Source organism: Podarcis gaigeae, assembly GCF_964106915.1.
Source record: "Podarcis gaigeae genome assembly, chromosome: 3".
NCBI lineage: Eukaryota > Metazoa > Chordata > Lepidosauria > Squamata > Lacertidae > Podarcis > Podarcis gaigeae.
This window is the reverse complement of record NC_139680.1, coordinates 80,278,677-80,292,453: the sequence shown is the minus strand read 5'-3', so window position 1 is coordinate 80,292,453 and position 13,777 is coordinate 80,278,677. Positions and strand designations below refer to the sequence as shown.

At 39.6% G+C, this 13,777-nt stretch overlaps 1 protein-coding gene across 5 annotated transcripts in view; it reads right to left on the bottom strand.

Moving 5' to 3' along the window:
• SPAST (spastin) overlaps positions 1-13,777 on the bottom strand; it is a 36,496-nt gene that overhangs the window by 16,173 nt on the left and 6,546 nt on the right. For 3 of the 5 annotated variants that reach the window (XR_014562520.1, XM_083732460.1, XM_083732459.1), the window contains exons 3-5: positions 12,137-12,220; positions 6,742-6,837; positions 1,501-1,688 (exon numbers count right to left, since the gene is read on the bottom strand). Coding sequence is in view for 4 of the 5 variants with exons in the window: in XM_083732460.1 (XP_083588586.1) it covers positions 1,501-1,688; positions 6,742-6,837; positions 12,137-12,220 (368 nt within the window). In the remaining variant the exon portion in view is untranslated. The remainder of the gene's footprint in view (positions 1-1,500; positions 1,689-6,741; positions 6,838-12,136; positions 12,221-13,777) is intronic. The other 2 variants (XM_083732461.1, XM_083732462.1) reach the window with 1 other exon arrangement.

Below are 13,777 nucleotides of genomic sequence, written 5' to 3'. Positions count from 1 at the left end.
GATATTGACTTTAAATCTGGAGGCTCCACTGCTACTATGGTTGACAGAGCTACACATCATGAATGTGTTTAATCCCCTTTTAGAGACATCTCAAGTCAGTGGCAATCACCATATATTTTAATACTGATTTCCATAAATAAAGGAATCAATTTCCTGTACTCCATGCAAATGTAGAAACCTCTATCATGTTCCTTCCTCCTGTTAGTTGTTCTTTAAAAAAAAACTGAAGAGCTTCACACACTTTAGCATCCCTTTGTAGATCAGGGGTAGGCAACCTAAGGCCCGGGAGCCGGATGCGGCCCAATCGCCTTCTCAATCCGGCCCATGGACGGTCCGGGAATCAGTGTGTTTTTACATGAGTAGAATGTGTCCTTTTATTTAAAATGCATCTCTGGGTTATTTGTGGGGCCTGCCTGGTGTTTTTACATAAGTAGAATGTGTGCTTTTATTTAAAATGCATCTCTGGGTTATTTGCGGGGCATAGGAATTCATTCATATATTTTTTTCAAAATATAGTGCGGCCCCCCACAAGGTCTGAGGGACAGTGAAAAAGGTTGCTGACCCCTGGTAGAGATGCTCTAATCCCTTGATCATTGAGGTGGCTTTTTCATTCTGAAATCCTTTGAGATGGAGTAATCAGGACTGTACAAATATTCCAAATGCATCTGCACCAGAGATTTGTATGAAAGCAGAATGATACCGGCTGAGTCAGTTTCAGTCCCTTTCCTAATCAACCCTTGTAAGAAATTTGCATTTATCATCACTGCCACACATTCTGTTGATTTTTGCATAGATTATCCACCACATTCTCAAGCTCCGTTTCCTGGTTATTCGCCACCAGTTCAGACCAATCAACAAGTATGTTAGGATTTTTAGCTCATGCAACAATATTTTGGAGGTCTTGGACTCTTGAAAATTCTTACCAGGATATTCTATTTTGACAGTTATTTTAAGCATTCTCCTTAAGTACATGGAGAAAAATGAACATAGACTACCAACAGGTGTAAGATTTTAAGAGTAATGGTGGAGAGGAAGTGGTTTGGTAGTGACACAACATTTTACTATCCTGTAGTATCCCCTAATGAAACAAATTGTGCAGGTTTCTGACACACTTTAAACTGAGGAAAACCCAACCATCTTTGCAGAAAGATGATCAAGGACAGTCAACTGTATGGACACCTGTTTTAGTTTCCTATTAGCAAGCAGTTGAATCACAAATGAAACCACTGCGCACCTACATACCCTTGGAGCCATTTTGTGAAATGATTTCAAGCAGGCATAGCACTACCGGTTGCCTACGTCTAACACATGGTCTCAATCAAAAAAAGAGCTAGGACAATAAAAGTAGCACTTTTCTTTAGAAACTCTTTTTGCAATTAAAGACTCTAAGCTTTGAAATAAAGCTCTCTGTTGCCATGCATTTCTTCAATTTTGAATTGTAATGTTTCTGTTATGAAGACAAACTGGCAAGCAAGCAGCACATGGAGCCTACTGCCTTACCTTCTGAGTTGAAGCTGTGGGAACAGTTCCTTGTCTAGGTACAGAAAAATTGGATATTCCACTATAACTAGGTGTCCTTTGGTGCCCTGAAAGCCCCACAGATCCAGTTTTGGCCACTGATTTTGAACGAGGGAGTGAGTTACTTGTTTGAGTCAATGGGTCCTTCTTTTTTGGAACAGCTCCACTTTCTACAAAAAGAAAGACACAGATATGTCAATATAAGGTATACTCAAAACAACTAGTTGCACACCATCCTCTGTTTAAAAATAATGAGTGACATCTTGATCAAATGTACTGCTTTATATCATTTTTTAAAGTGGAGGAGTCATATTCATATTTGTTTTACTAGTGATGTAAAAATTGCTTTTGCTTGGTAGAAAATTCCAGTAAGTCTACATTAATACCACTCCTGGACCACCATAAACTCAGATTAGTCAATCAAATTCTATTTAACTATTAGTTGTTTAAACACTACTGGACATGCAGCTGTCAACCATCACATATAGTACTACAGCAAATAAGTTTTCTGGTCTTTAGAATCCTACAAATACATTCATTCACTTGATACAGATGAACTATAATTACCACTAGAATAATCATAATTGCTAGGTATCTACATAGCACCTAGAATATTCAAAACTCTAAACCAATGTTACAATCCTAAATAAGAAATAGGAAAGTGTAAGGTAGGTTAGTATTATTATCCACACATTGTCAGCGGAGGATGGCAAGACTGACCCACCTTATGAATTCATAGCAGAGACAATATCTGAACAGGGGACTGAGTCTCTTAATCACTACATTATACCTGTATGAAGCAAAGTATCAACTCTGCAGCATCTGAATGGTGTTAAGATTTTAGAATAGGAAGAGGCAGCCAAAATTCTAGCTGGATATGGCTTATGTCAGCCAAGTCCAATATACACCCTGTGATTCATTTCTGGGAAACACAATGCCAACAAAATCACAAGGAGTGAAATACAGTTCATCTCTTGCATTGATTGGCATATTATTTGAATTGTGTTACACTGCTGCATGTTTAACTGAAAATAATCCTGAAATTCAGTTGAAAAATAATTTCACCTATGCCACTACACTTTAGCTAACTTATTTATTTTACGTGGCCTGACCAACATGATCCAGCATGCTTTATCTTTACCAAGTCACATTTTTGTCACTTCAGTGTACTGTGTAAAAGTTGAAAGTGCAAAGAAATAAAAACATATTGTAAATCTTAGAATGTCAGACTCACTCTCCACTTATTTTAAAACTTTGTACCATATTTCAGTTTGAAATTTCTAGGGCACTTCACAAAACGTTAAGGACAATAAATAAAACAATGAACAATGAAGTAGTAACAGCAGCAAACATTAAGAAGTCAAAAGATAAAAAGAATTTTAAGTCTGGAAAACCAACAAATCTTCGTCCTGTGCCTTATAGTCCTAGAAAAATAGGCACCAAGTAAGAATCTCTGAGGAGAGAATTTTACAAACTGGGCACCACAATAAATAAAATTCTCCCATCATCACCATCTTCAACTTATCTGGCAAGGGTATCTGAAGGAGGGCCTCAAACATTCATATTAACACCTAAGTAGATTGATAAGGAAGGAGACAGATCACAAGCTATGCAGGGCTTTGTACTGTGCTTGGAAACAGATCAGAAGCCAATGAAGTTCTTTTTAGGTATTAGCATTATATTCCTGATCCCAGCTAGTAACCTAACTGAACTTCAGAAGGCAGTCCCAAATACACAAAGCATTGCAGTTGTCTATTCTGGAAGTCGCCAGAGCACTGATAACTGTGGACAGGCTATTGTATCTTTTGTTAAATGAAAATATATCCTGTCCTACCTACTGCAGGAGCCCAAGGCTGCAAACGCACCCACAATTCAAAAACATTCTAAAACGGTTAAAATAGTCTAAAACCAGTTATAATTAAAAATATTGTTACATCTACTGATTTCAGGGTTGCTAAAAACAGTATTAAAGCTAGAACCATGAGTATTTCCCACCCAAATAAATAAATCTGCAGAGTGGAGTGCACTCCCATTCAGAACTGGTTGACTACTGGTTCCCTAGACAAAACACCTTTTAACAGTAGATAAATCCTGACAAGACTGAGCTTCAGTTTGTTGGCAATCATTTGGTCCATTCATGATTCCAATGGACAACTTAGCACTTCCACTACCTTGACTAAATCCATTGTCAAGGAGAGACAAGAGTGTATACACTGGAAACATCACACTACAAAACCTTGGATGACCTCACCCAGCAGCTTCAAGTAAATGTGAAAAACAAGAGGGGAGAAAAAAGAACCCTGTAGGACCACATAACGAACATATATCCTATGGGATCCAACAGTAGTACCTGGAAGTGGCCCTTCAGCTAGAACGCCCTCCCACCAGATGTCAAAGAGAACAACTACCAGATTTTTAGAAGACATCTGAAGGCAGCCCGCCCTGTTTAGGGAAGCTTTTAATGTTTGGTGCATTACTGTATTTTAATAATTTGTTGGAAGCTGCCCAGAGTGGCTGGGGAAGCCCAGCCAGATGGGAGATGGGTGGGATATAAATAAATTATTATTATTATTATTATTATTATTATTATTATTATTATTATTATTACTACTACTACTACTACTGTGATTTCAACTCTAAAATCAGGGAGTCTTTCCAAAAGGAGACTGATTGAACCAATACTGCTGAGAGTTTGATTCAAGAGTAACTGGAATTTCTTGGCAACCAACCATCAAGCATTCTGCCCGAGGAGGAGAGTTGGGATTAACCAACAATTTTTATGGCTCTTGGGGTGCAGGGAGTTTCTTCAGAAGCAACCTCATAACTGTTAATTTCAAAGCAGCTGGAATCACTCCTTCTAGTAAATAGGTATATAGGCTAGATGAAATAAGCCAAGAAGGGAACCAGTTAAGCAGGCTTGCAGTAGGCAGCACCTCTCCAACCCCTCTATCTACATCCTCATACCACAAAACTAGACTAGAAGGTACTCTAAGCATAAGAAGACCGAACTGCAAAACTAGTTGGATGCCAACTCAGGACAGAACTTTGTCCTGGAAGCACACAGCAATATCACAGCATGTTTCCAAGGACCTAGGATGTAAAAATGGCAGAGAACTCTTCATCACCACCACCACCACAAAGACAACTTGATAAGTCACTACCTGTGTTTGACTGGATTCACACTTGAGATTAACATGTGTTCTAAATTTTTCCTGCTTCACCTCATTGCCTGTAACTCACTGGTAAACCAGGGACCAGATTGGGTTATGTGAAGTCAGCAAAACTTCTTAGGAGTAATCCTTACTTGAGAGTACCTCCCAAATATGGTTAGGGAAGAACAATTTTATTCTAAACTTTAACAGCTTTGTGATGCTGTTAAGAAGATATTACTGATTCTCAATCATCAGCACAGATTCAAATTATTTAGTAAAACAACTTGCATTAAACGGAACCAAACTATACTGTTCCTTCAAAAACTAATTAAAATTCATCTGATATTTGGCAATACCACACTTGGAATACTGTGTCCAATTCTGGGCACCACGACTTAAGAAGGATATTGACAAGCTGGAATGTGTGCAGAGGACAACCAAGATGATCAAGAGCCTGGAAACTAAGCCTTATGAGGAGCGCTTGAGGGAGCTGGCTATATTTAGCCTGGAAAAGAGGAGACTGAAAGGAGATATGATAGCCATCTTCAAATATCTTAAGGACTGTCACATGGAGGAGGGAGCATGCTTGTTTTCTCATGCTCTGGAGCAGGCATCCCCAAACTTGGCCCTCCAGCTGTTTTTGGACTACAACTCCATCATCCCTAGCTAACAGGACCAGTGGTCAGGGATGATGGGAATTGTAGTCCCAAAACAGCTGGAGGGCCGAGTTTGGGGATGCCTGCTCTGGAGGGGAAAACTCGGACCAATGGCTTCAAGTTGCAAGAAAGGAGATTCTGACTAAAGAGCCGGAAAAACATTCTGACAATAAGAGCTGTTCAGCAGTGAAACAGCAGTGAAACAGACTCTCCTTCCTTGGAGGTTTTTAAGCTGAGGTTGGATGGCCATCTGTCATGGATGCTTTAGCTGAGATTCCTGCATGCAGGGGATTGGCCTAGATGACCCTTGGGATCCCTTCCAACTCTAAGGTTCTATGATTCTATGGAAGCTCTAGCCGTGTACATGAGCTAAGCAAAAGTATGTGAAAGGCGGGTAGTATTTCAAAGCCTTATTTAAGAATGGTTAACAAGAATGAAGAGAGTATTTATGGCCCAAAAGTAACAGGCAGGTTTTTAAAAAATAACTGAGGAAACCCCTTCCACCTCAAATCTCTGGGGATTCTCATCTAAAATACCAAATTTCTAAAGCAAAAATATTAAGCCACCATGCTTATGTTTTAGCTTAGTTGTGCTTTCAACAATATTTGCATCCGTTCATTTGAAAGCATTTGTCCTACAAACAGCGAAAATAACTGAAATGACCAATTAGCTAGTATGCAGAGAGGCTACCCCACTTAACAAAATTACAAAACTAACAATGAACATTTCACAATCTGCTGTTTTAAGTTCACTTTTCCTTTTTAGTGCATACTTTCAGAATGTCAGGTTACAATCCTTCCCCCAAATATATGACTTCAACCAACTCTCACATATAGTTCTCCTAGTTAACAACACAATTAACCTTCACATATATGCAGCCTTTTACAATTATTCTAGGCATACTTTCTAACATCAAGGAGCAAAATAGAAATGACCAATAATAAAAAATAAAAAATAACTAACGGGAAGTGTATTCAAATATTGTTTTGGTTGATGTTAATATAAAATAGAATTCAAAACAATCCAGTTATAAAGTTTTGCCTTATATCACTTTGTAGCAGCCTCTGAAATCTCCCAGCTTTTTTCCCTGATACGGTATTTCACAAAACGCAGGGGTTTTTTTTCAAACTGTTAAAACTGCATTTTAAAAGCATGTGATTTTTAAAAATTAACGATTTACCTTAGGAACCATTTCATTTAAAATGTGGTGAACTTTAAAGTACAAGGAAAGGAGTTCAACAAGTGCAATGTTAACACAATTTTGAGGACAGAACGTACTACAGAAACCTTTCAGTAGAAAAGCATTTTAAAAATTATTTAGGAGCAGGCAATTTAGCACTGCATATTTTCTTTGTTACATAATATATACTGAGACATCCCCCTAATTATTTAGGTGCTGGTAAAACCAAACCCACCTGACTGGAGATGTCCATTGCGGCATACCAGGTTAGTACTGTCACTACAGATTTCCATTTGCAGCTTGGGAATTTGCTTAACTGCCTGCATCTTCTCTATGCAACAAAACAGAAGGGTGGGGAAGGACAAATAAAAAACAAAAAATGAACCCATGGAAGTTACGTACACTAAATCACACAAAAAATGACTTTGCCTTTGATTGACTTGAAATGGATTAATGTTAGAAAACATGTGTCTTATGTTTGCTATATTATGAAGCTACAAGAACATCTAAAAGATGATATACTATTATGAAAAGTTGTGAATTACAGTCAATAACCAAGTTAGTCAGAAATCACAATGTAAAAGATTGATGGGGAAATTTTCAATGCTGTATGCACAGGTATCTCTATCCATGGGAAGGTTTTAGGTGCGAGAGCTTGTAACCAGTTGGTACACGTTGCAGCCAGATCTTATCTTTATAGTACGCTTTATTGGCAAATGTTTGTGTATAATTACAACTTCATATTTAACAGCTAATGCTTGCTTCAGCAGATTACATCACGTCAGACAATTCTTCAATTAATAAAGTTGAGCAAGAATAATCTTTTCTGATCAAATTAGCATCTTCAAACTTCAACACTACATTACTAAATATCAAATATCCTAAAGGGAAAATGGATTCTTAAAGGGGTGTAGCATTATTGTACAATTAGCAGATTTGGGGTAAACTGATGAAGTCTTTATGCCACTTATAAAGTATGATGTGTACTTGAGAAATATTCCAAGAAATTATACTGCTTCAATTCCAACGCTCCAGCCCTTATGACAATCATTATTTGTTATCTTTCTGTAGTAACATAGTTTCTCTTGTATTAAACAGCCTCTTGAACTTGACTCGTCAAAACGCCCTGCAGCATTCACACACTTAACTTATTTGGAGTTCTTCACACTAATTGGTTTTAGAAAGAGGGGTCAACACCCATTTTATTTAGCAAAAGAAAGATTGGGTGCAGGGTTGCCATTCTGCAGATGGAAGTGATTCTGATCTAGTAGAAGCTTATCCTGGAATAAAGATGGCTATTTTCTACTATCCCCCTTTCCCCCTGCAGCTCTCAGTGCCACTGTCCATTGTTGCAGAGGGGCCTGCAGCCACTGATATCAGCTTTTCAGAGGGCAACACAAGAAAGGAGAAACTGACAAAAATAATCTTCCCCGTCTCTGTTCCTCTAGCCGAGTTTCACATGATCAAAACTCCACTGCATGCAAGTTTGAATCCAACCCACACAGAAAAGAAAAACAGCCACTGTCAAAAAGCAACCGTTTTCAATGCAGTTTTGGCTCACAAAATGCATTCTTCAATTACATAAGAAGAGCCTGCTGGATCAGGCCAAGTACACTGTACTGTATTTGTGTTGTTATCCAGTTGTCTTTAGATCAAAAGGTGACCCCAGTTGATGATTTCATCATACGTCAAGAGACAAAGTGGCACGATAAGAGGCCTAGAGCCAAACGTAAGGCCAGTTATTTCTAACACTTGTCAAATTTAGTTACATGCCTCCTTGAGTTTTTGTTCCAACATAGGGACACGGGTGGTGCTGTGGTCTAAACCACTGAGCCTTGGGCTTGCCGTTCAAAAGGTCACTGGTTCGAATCCCCTCGACGAGGTGAGCTCCCGTTATTCAGTCCCAGCTCCTGCCAACCTAGCAGTTCGAAGCACGCCCAAAGTGCAAGTAAATTAATAGGTACCACTTCAGCGGGAAGGTAAATGGCATTTCTGTGCACTGCTCTGGTGTCAGTGTTCCTTTACACCAGGAGCAGCTTAGTCATGCTGGCCACATGACCCGGAAAAGCTGCCTGCAGAGCGGACAAATGCTGGCACCCTTGGCCTATAAAGCGAGATGAGCGCCGCAAGCCCAGAGTCATTCGCGACCGGACTTAACAGTCAGGGGTCCCTTTACCCTTTACCTAGGGCTTATGGAAACGGCTATGTCTTGTTGATGGAGGGTGAAGATGTTGAGAGATTTCACCTGCATGCTCTAAACTATTTTTATTTTAAAATGCTTGTGTGATGCTTTTCCAGGCAAAGACTATCAAAAGAGATTTACAACCAATAAAAACAACAAGCATTAAAATCAAGAATAAAGATCACAGATAAATACAAACTCAGAATTTTAGTAACACAAAAACATTCCAGCTTCCTTAAGTGAGTGGAACAAAAAATTATCCAGGGAAGGCAATTTGAAACAAATGAATATTTTGAAACATTCTGAAAAGCTGACCACCACAGCTCTACTTGGATAGAGGTCCAAACTGTGGAGCCACAAAAGACTCCCTGTCACCTAGTCATTCACATAATAGGAGGTGAATACATCAAGAGGTCCTCTGACTGAGATATCTGTGCATGGGCAGGATGGTATGGTGCATGTAGCCTTTTAAGTAACTTGGGCCCAAATCATTTGGAACTTTCAAGGCTAAAACCAGCACTTCGAATTGTGCCTGGAGACATTAATTAGGAGCCAGTGTCATTAATGAATACAAGTGTAATTGAAGCTGACTGCCATACACTTATCAGAACTCTGGTGGTTATGTTTTGAAGCAGCTGAGGTTTCTGGACTATATTTAAAGATAGCCCCACATACAATGCATTACAATATTAACCTAGTCTAGATGTGACCACAGCATGGATCAGATCTGTGGCTAGGTCTGTCAGCTGCAGAAAGGGCTCTACTTAGTGTACCAGCCAAAGTCGATAAAATACACTCCTGGATACAAATGCTACCTGGGCTCCCCCAGTCAGTACTGAAGCCAAGAGAACTTGGGTCTTTTAACAGCAACAGTGGGGAGACTTTGTTGCATGGGCTTTATTTGGCCCACAAGGCTTTTTCCGCCAAACCATGCCCACCTGTCCCACACTTGATACCATATGCAATGCCAGGCAACTAAAGACACAGCTGCAAAGGAACAATGGGGAGCTTAAAATGCACTCCTGAGTGTTCCTTGGCAAGCAGCACCCATTCTCAGCACCAACTGACACTTTCAGTGAGCCCCTTTGAACTTGTCCTTTCACATGTGTGGTTTGGATTCAGATCACATCTGCAAACTGACAGCTTCAAAAGGGCTTGTTATCAGTGCCAATCAGATGATTAATGCTGAAAGTGAGCGCCTCTGTTGTCACCTGAATTGATAATGACATCGTTGTTGTTGTTTAGTCGTGTCCGACTCTTCGTGACCCCATGGACCAGAGCACGCCAGGGGTCATAATGACATCAGGTGACTTTAAAAGTAGGTGGTCCCTTCCAGCCCCCCAAAAATAACTCAAGTGAGTTAGTTCTTGATCTTTGGGCTGGGGCTGGGGCTGGGGCTGGGGCTGGGGCTGGGGTGGGGGGGAATTCATTCCATTCCAGGGAACAATGTTACCCTGTCCAGTGCTAGTTGTAATCCTCCTTCTGAAGCCAGGAATCTCCAACCAACAGCACCTCTGTCTTGCCTGGATTTAACCTCAGTTCATCAGTCCCACCAATGCCTTCAAGCACTGGTTTAGGGTTTCAACAGCCTCAATTACATCAAAAGATGGCAACAAAACACACTGCTGCATGCTGTCAGCATACTGATGACACTGCAACCACACCTTTGGATACCTTCCTCCAGAAGTTTCATGTAGATATTAAAAACATGGAACAACAATACAGAGCCCTATGCTACCCCACAAATGAAAAAACCACTATGAAGCCATTATCAGCCTCCCCAACTAAATGTGGTTTCTTTCCATAATTGCACCAAGTTTCAAATAGATTTCTGCTGCTTATAAACAAAGCATGTTAAGTATTACACTCTATGTCAAAATTATCTATGCAATGGCAATAACTCACCTAAAGCCTTATTAACAATAAATGCTACGATAAAAATTCTTTTAAAATTATAGTTTTCCCATAAAACAACACATAAATAAGACAAATAATTATCAGATTTACTTTTAAGCTACAGGCATATGCATGCTAACATGTGATCTAAATCATATCCATAGTATATGCATAAGATTGGGCTAGTATCTGGCCTAAGACTTACTGCAAGGGATGACCATGTTAAGTCTGCTGCAGCAAAACAAAGCAGTGTCCTATGGCACCTTAAGGACTCAGTTCCTTCTGTACTTTTGCCAAGTACCAGCAGGACTAATAAATTACTTGAAGCCCTCATCTCAAGAAGAAGCAAGATTAATTTGGAGCGTTCCAGAAAAAACAGAGTTACATTTAAACTATGTTGTGGGGAAGAAAGATCTCCTTCCTCCTGTGACTGAAACTCTGAGTAGGACTGGAAACCCACTGGTGAGGGGGAGAGAATGGAAGGGAGGTGGGAGGGGCAAGAGGTACAGTTATAGCTCAGGAAGACTGATACTTAAGCCAGACTTCTCATACCTAAAAAGCTTGTGTTAACAGAGTACATACTATAGCTATATGATGTTAATTTTAAGTTTTTACTATGCTCTATTGAAAACAAGTTGTATGTCATGGCCATGGAATATGATTAGATTTTTTTTTAGCGTGACTCAGTCATCAGCTCTAAAGCTGTACTTAAGTTCTTACATCCAACACTCATTACTGCAATTTAGGAATGTGACATGCAGCAAGTTGCACGCATCTCTTACACTAAGACCAGTCGCAGGAGGCTGCTGGTTTGAGTGGAGGTATGCCAGGAGGTGAGTAGGCAGCTTAACATATGGCATGTATCCATTTTTCTGCCCAGTTAGTTGCAGCAGGAGTGGTTGGGTTTTAAGTAGAAAAACAGTCTGAAGGGGAAGGGTTAAGCAGCCTCTTTCAATGCCATTGTTCCACACAAACTTGCATCCTCCTAAGGCTGAAGAAGAAGAAGAAGAGTTTGGATTTGATATCCCGCTTTATCACTACGCTAAGGAGTCTCAAAGCGGCTAACATTCTCCTTTCCCTTCCTCCCCCACAACAAACACTCTGTGAGGTGAGTGGGGCTGAGAGACTTCAGAGAAGTGTGACTACCCCAAGGTCGCCCAGCAGCTGCATGTGGAGGAGCGGGGAAGCGAACCCGGTTCACCAGATTACGAGTCTACCGCTCTTAACCACTACACCACACTGGCCCCTGGTACCAAATAAATTCTCTAGTTCAGAGAGCCAACTGAACTCCAGAACTCTAGTTCTTCATCTTCATAGAGTCTTGAGTCTGTTTTTCTCACAGCCCCTTTAAATCCCTCCCCCTAAAAGACCCCGGTTCTGCCAATATTCCTGTATCTGTGTCACAGTGGGTATATAGGTTCTATGAAGTTAAAATCCAATACCGAGATACCCCTTTCAAAAATTAAAAAGCCAGATTAATAAATGTTTCTTAAATATATGCATTGTGTAACTATCATTTCCCGTTTTCCAAAATAAAAATATTAAGTAATACCTAACAGCTGCAAACGGTCCTTGGCCATTGCCAAATTTGTCATCATTTTAGACTGGAGACGGCGAGCTCGATCACAATGATCTCCTTAAAAAGAAAGTTAAATATTCAGATTCAAGCATAAGTACAACAGCAATGTTTGTCCCACACTATAGCAAAAAAGAGAAGTAAATATTAAAATTACAACTTATTTAAAATATCCATGCATCTAGAAGTAATTGGCATAGCAAAAAAACCCGATGCTCTGCATAGATATGTAACATTAGAACAAGTCTGTGCATGCTTTTCTCTCTTCGGGGACATTTGCACAAATGAGGAAAATATGCAAATGAACACAGTAGTAAGAACGTGTTCAGACTAGCTTTATTTTCCCATTACATGTGCAATTAGCCTGCTCCCTGTTCATATTTTCTATTCCCTGCCATTATTTCAAAATGCTGATATGGAACTAGCAGTAGTATTAGGTCTCTTTCTGACAAGTAGTATGTCAGATTTCTAAACTGATGAAAAAACCATTCTAAAGGAACATGAAGTGCAACCGTTTGGATTGATTTTAGCCCCAAGAATCTCTAAACAACAACAAAAACTTCTAAGATATTAATAAATGCTAACTATTTGCCATTCCACATTTACATTACAATTTTAGTATACTTGTTTTGCCAATTTACAGATAGGATGCCTTCTTACATCAAAATTAAATATGTATTTAAAGCTTTCAACTTGCTTTTAAAAGCAACACCAAAAATGTTAGTGCCAAGGTAGCAAGACTGACTTGAGCCAAAAAAATCTGACTGAATTTTATCCCCATCCCCTCTGAAAAGAGAACATGAACCATCAACAGAGATACTTTGTAGAACCACAACTGTGACAAACAAAAACGAAATCCAGGTTAACTGTTCAAAATACAAGTTCAACTAAGAAACAAGTGGTAGATAATATAAACTATCCAAAAAAAAAGAGTGAACCATTAGCACGTGAACCCATTATTATTATTATTACTATTATTTCTTGAATTTATATACCATCCTATACCCACATGCCTCAGGGGGGTTCAGAGTTATCTGGAAGGCATAAGTGCCAACTTGCTGGGGTCCTGGGTAACTGAGCACCCACAAAATTGCCCGTGAAGGGTCTGGGCACCCACAAATTTCGGTGCCAGGGCCATGTTTACTGCATGGCACCCATGGTCATGGAGCCAAGGTGGCACTCCTGCTGGAAGGATTTTTATTCTTGAATTATGTCAAATTTCTGTATGTACTCCATTCTTTCAAAGAAGTAACTAGCAACAGACAGGATAATGGCATGTGGGGAAAGGGGTTAAAAGCACCTGGGCACCACAGAATGCCTTCATCAGACTTTTAAGTCATGATAAAACTTATTTCTAACTTCTGACATGAAAGACACACTGTTTTGAGCTTGTTTCCTTATGGGCAAGCTGTTATTTGTGTTGGTTAGGCCTGCAGTTTCTAAAGAAAAGGTTTGCAATTGTGCTGATCTAAATCACACATGTAGCCCTCCAGATGTTGTTGGACTCCAACTCCCATAGGCCTCACAGCTATGACCAAGGATGCTGGAAACTTCAGTCCAGCAACCTCTGATTAATTCCATTTAAAAGTATGGTTCTGATTGTTTATGATCAATGCT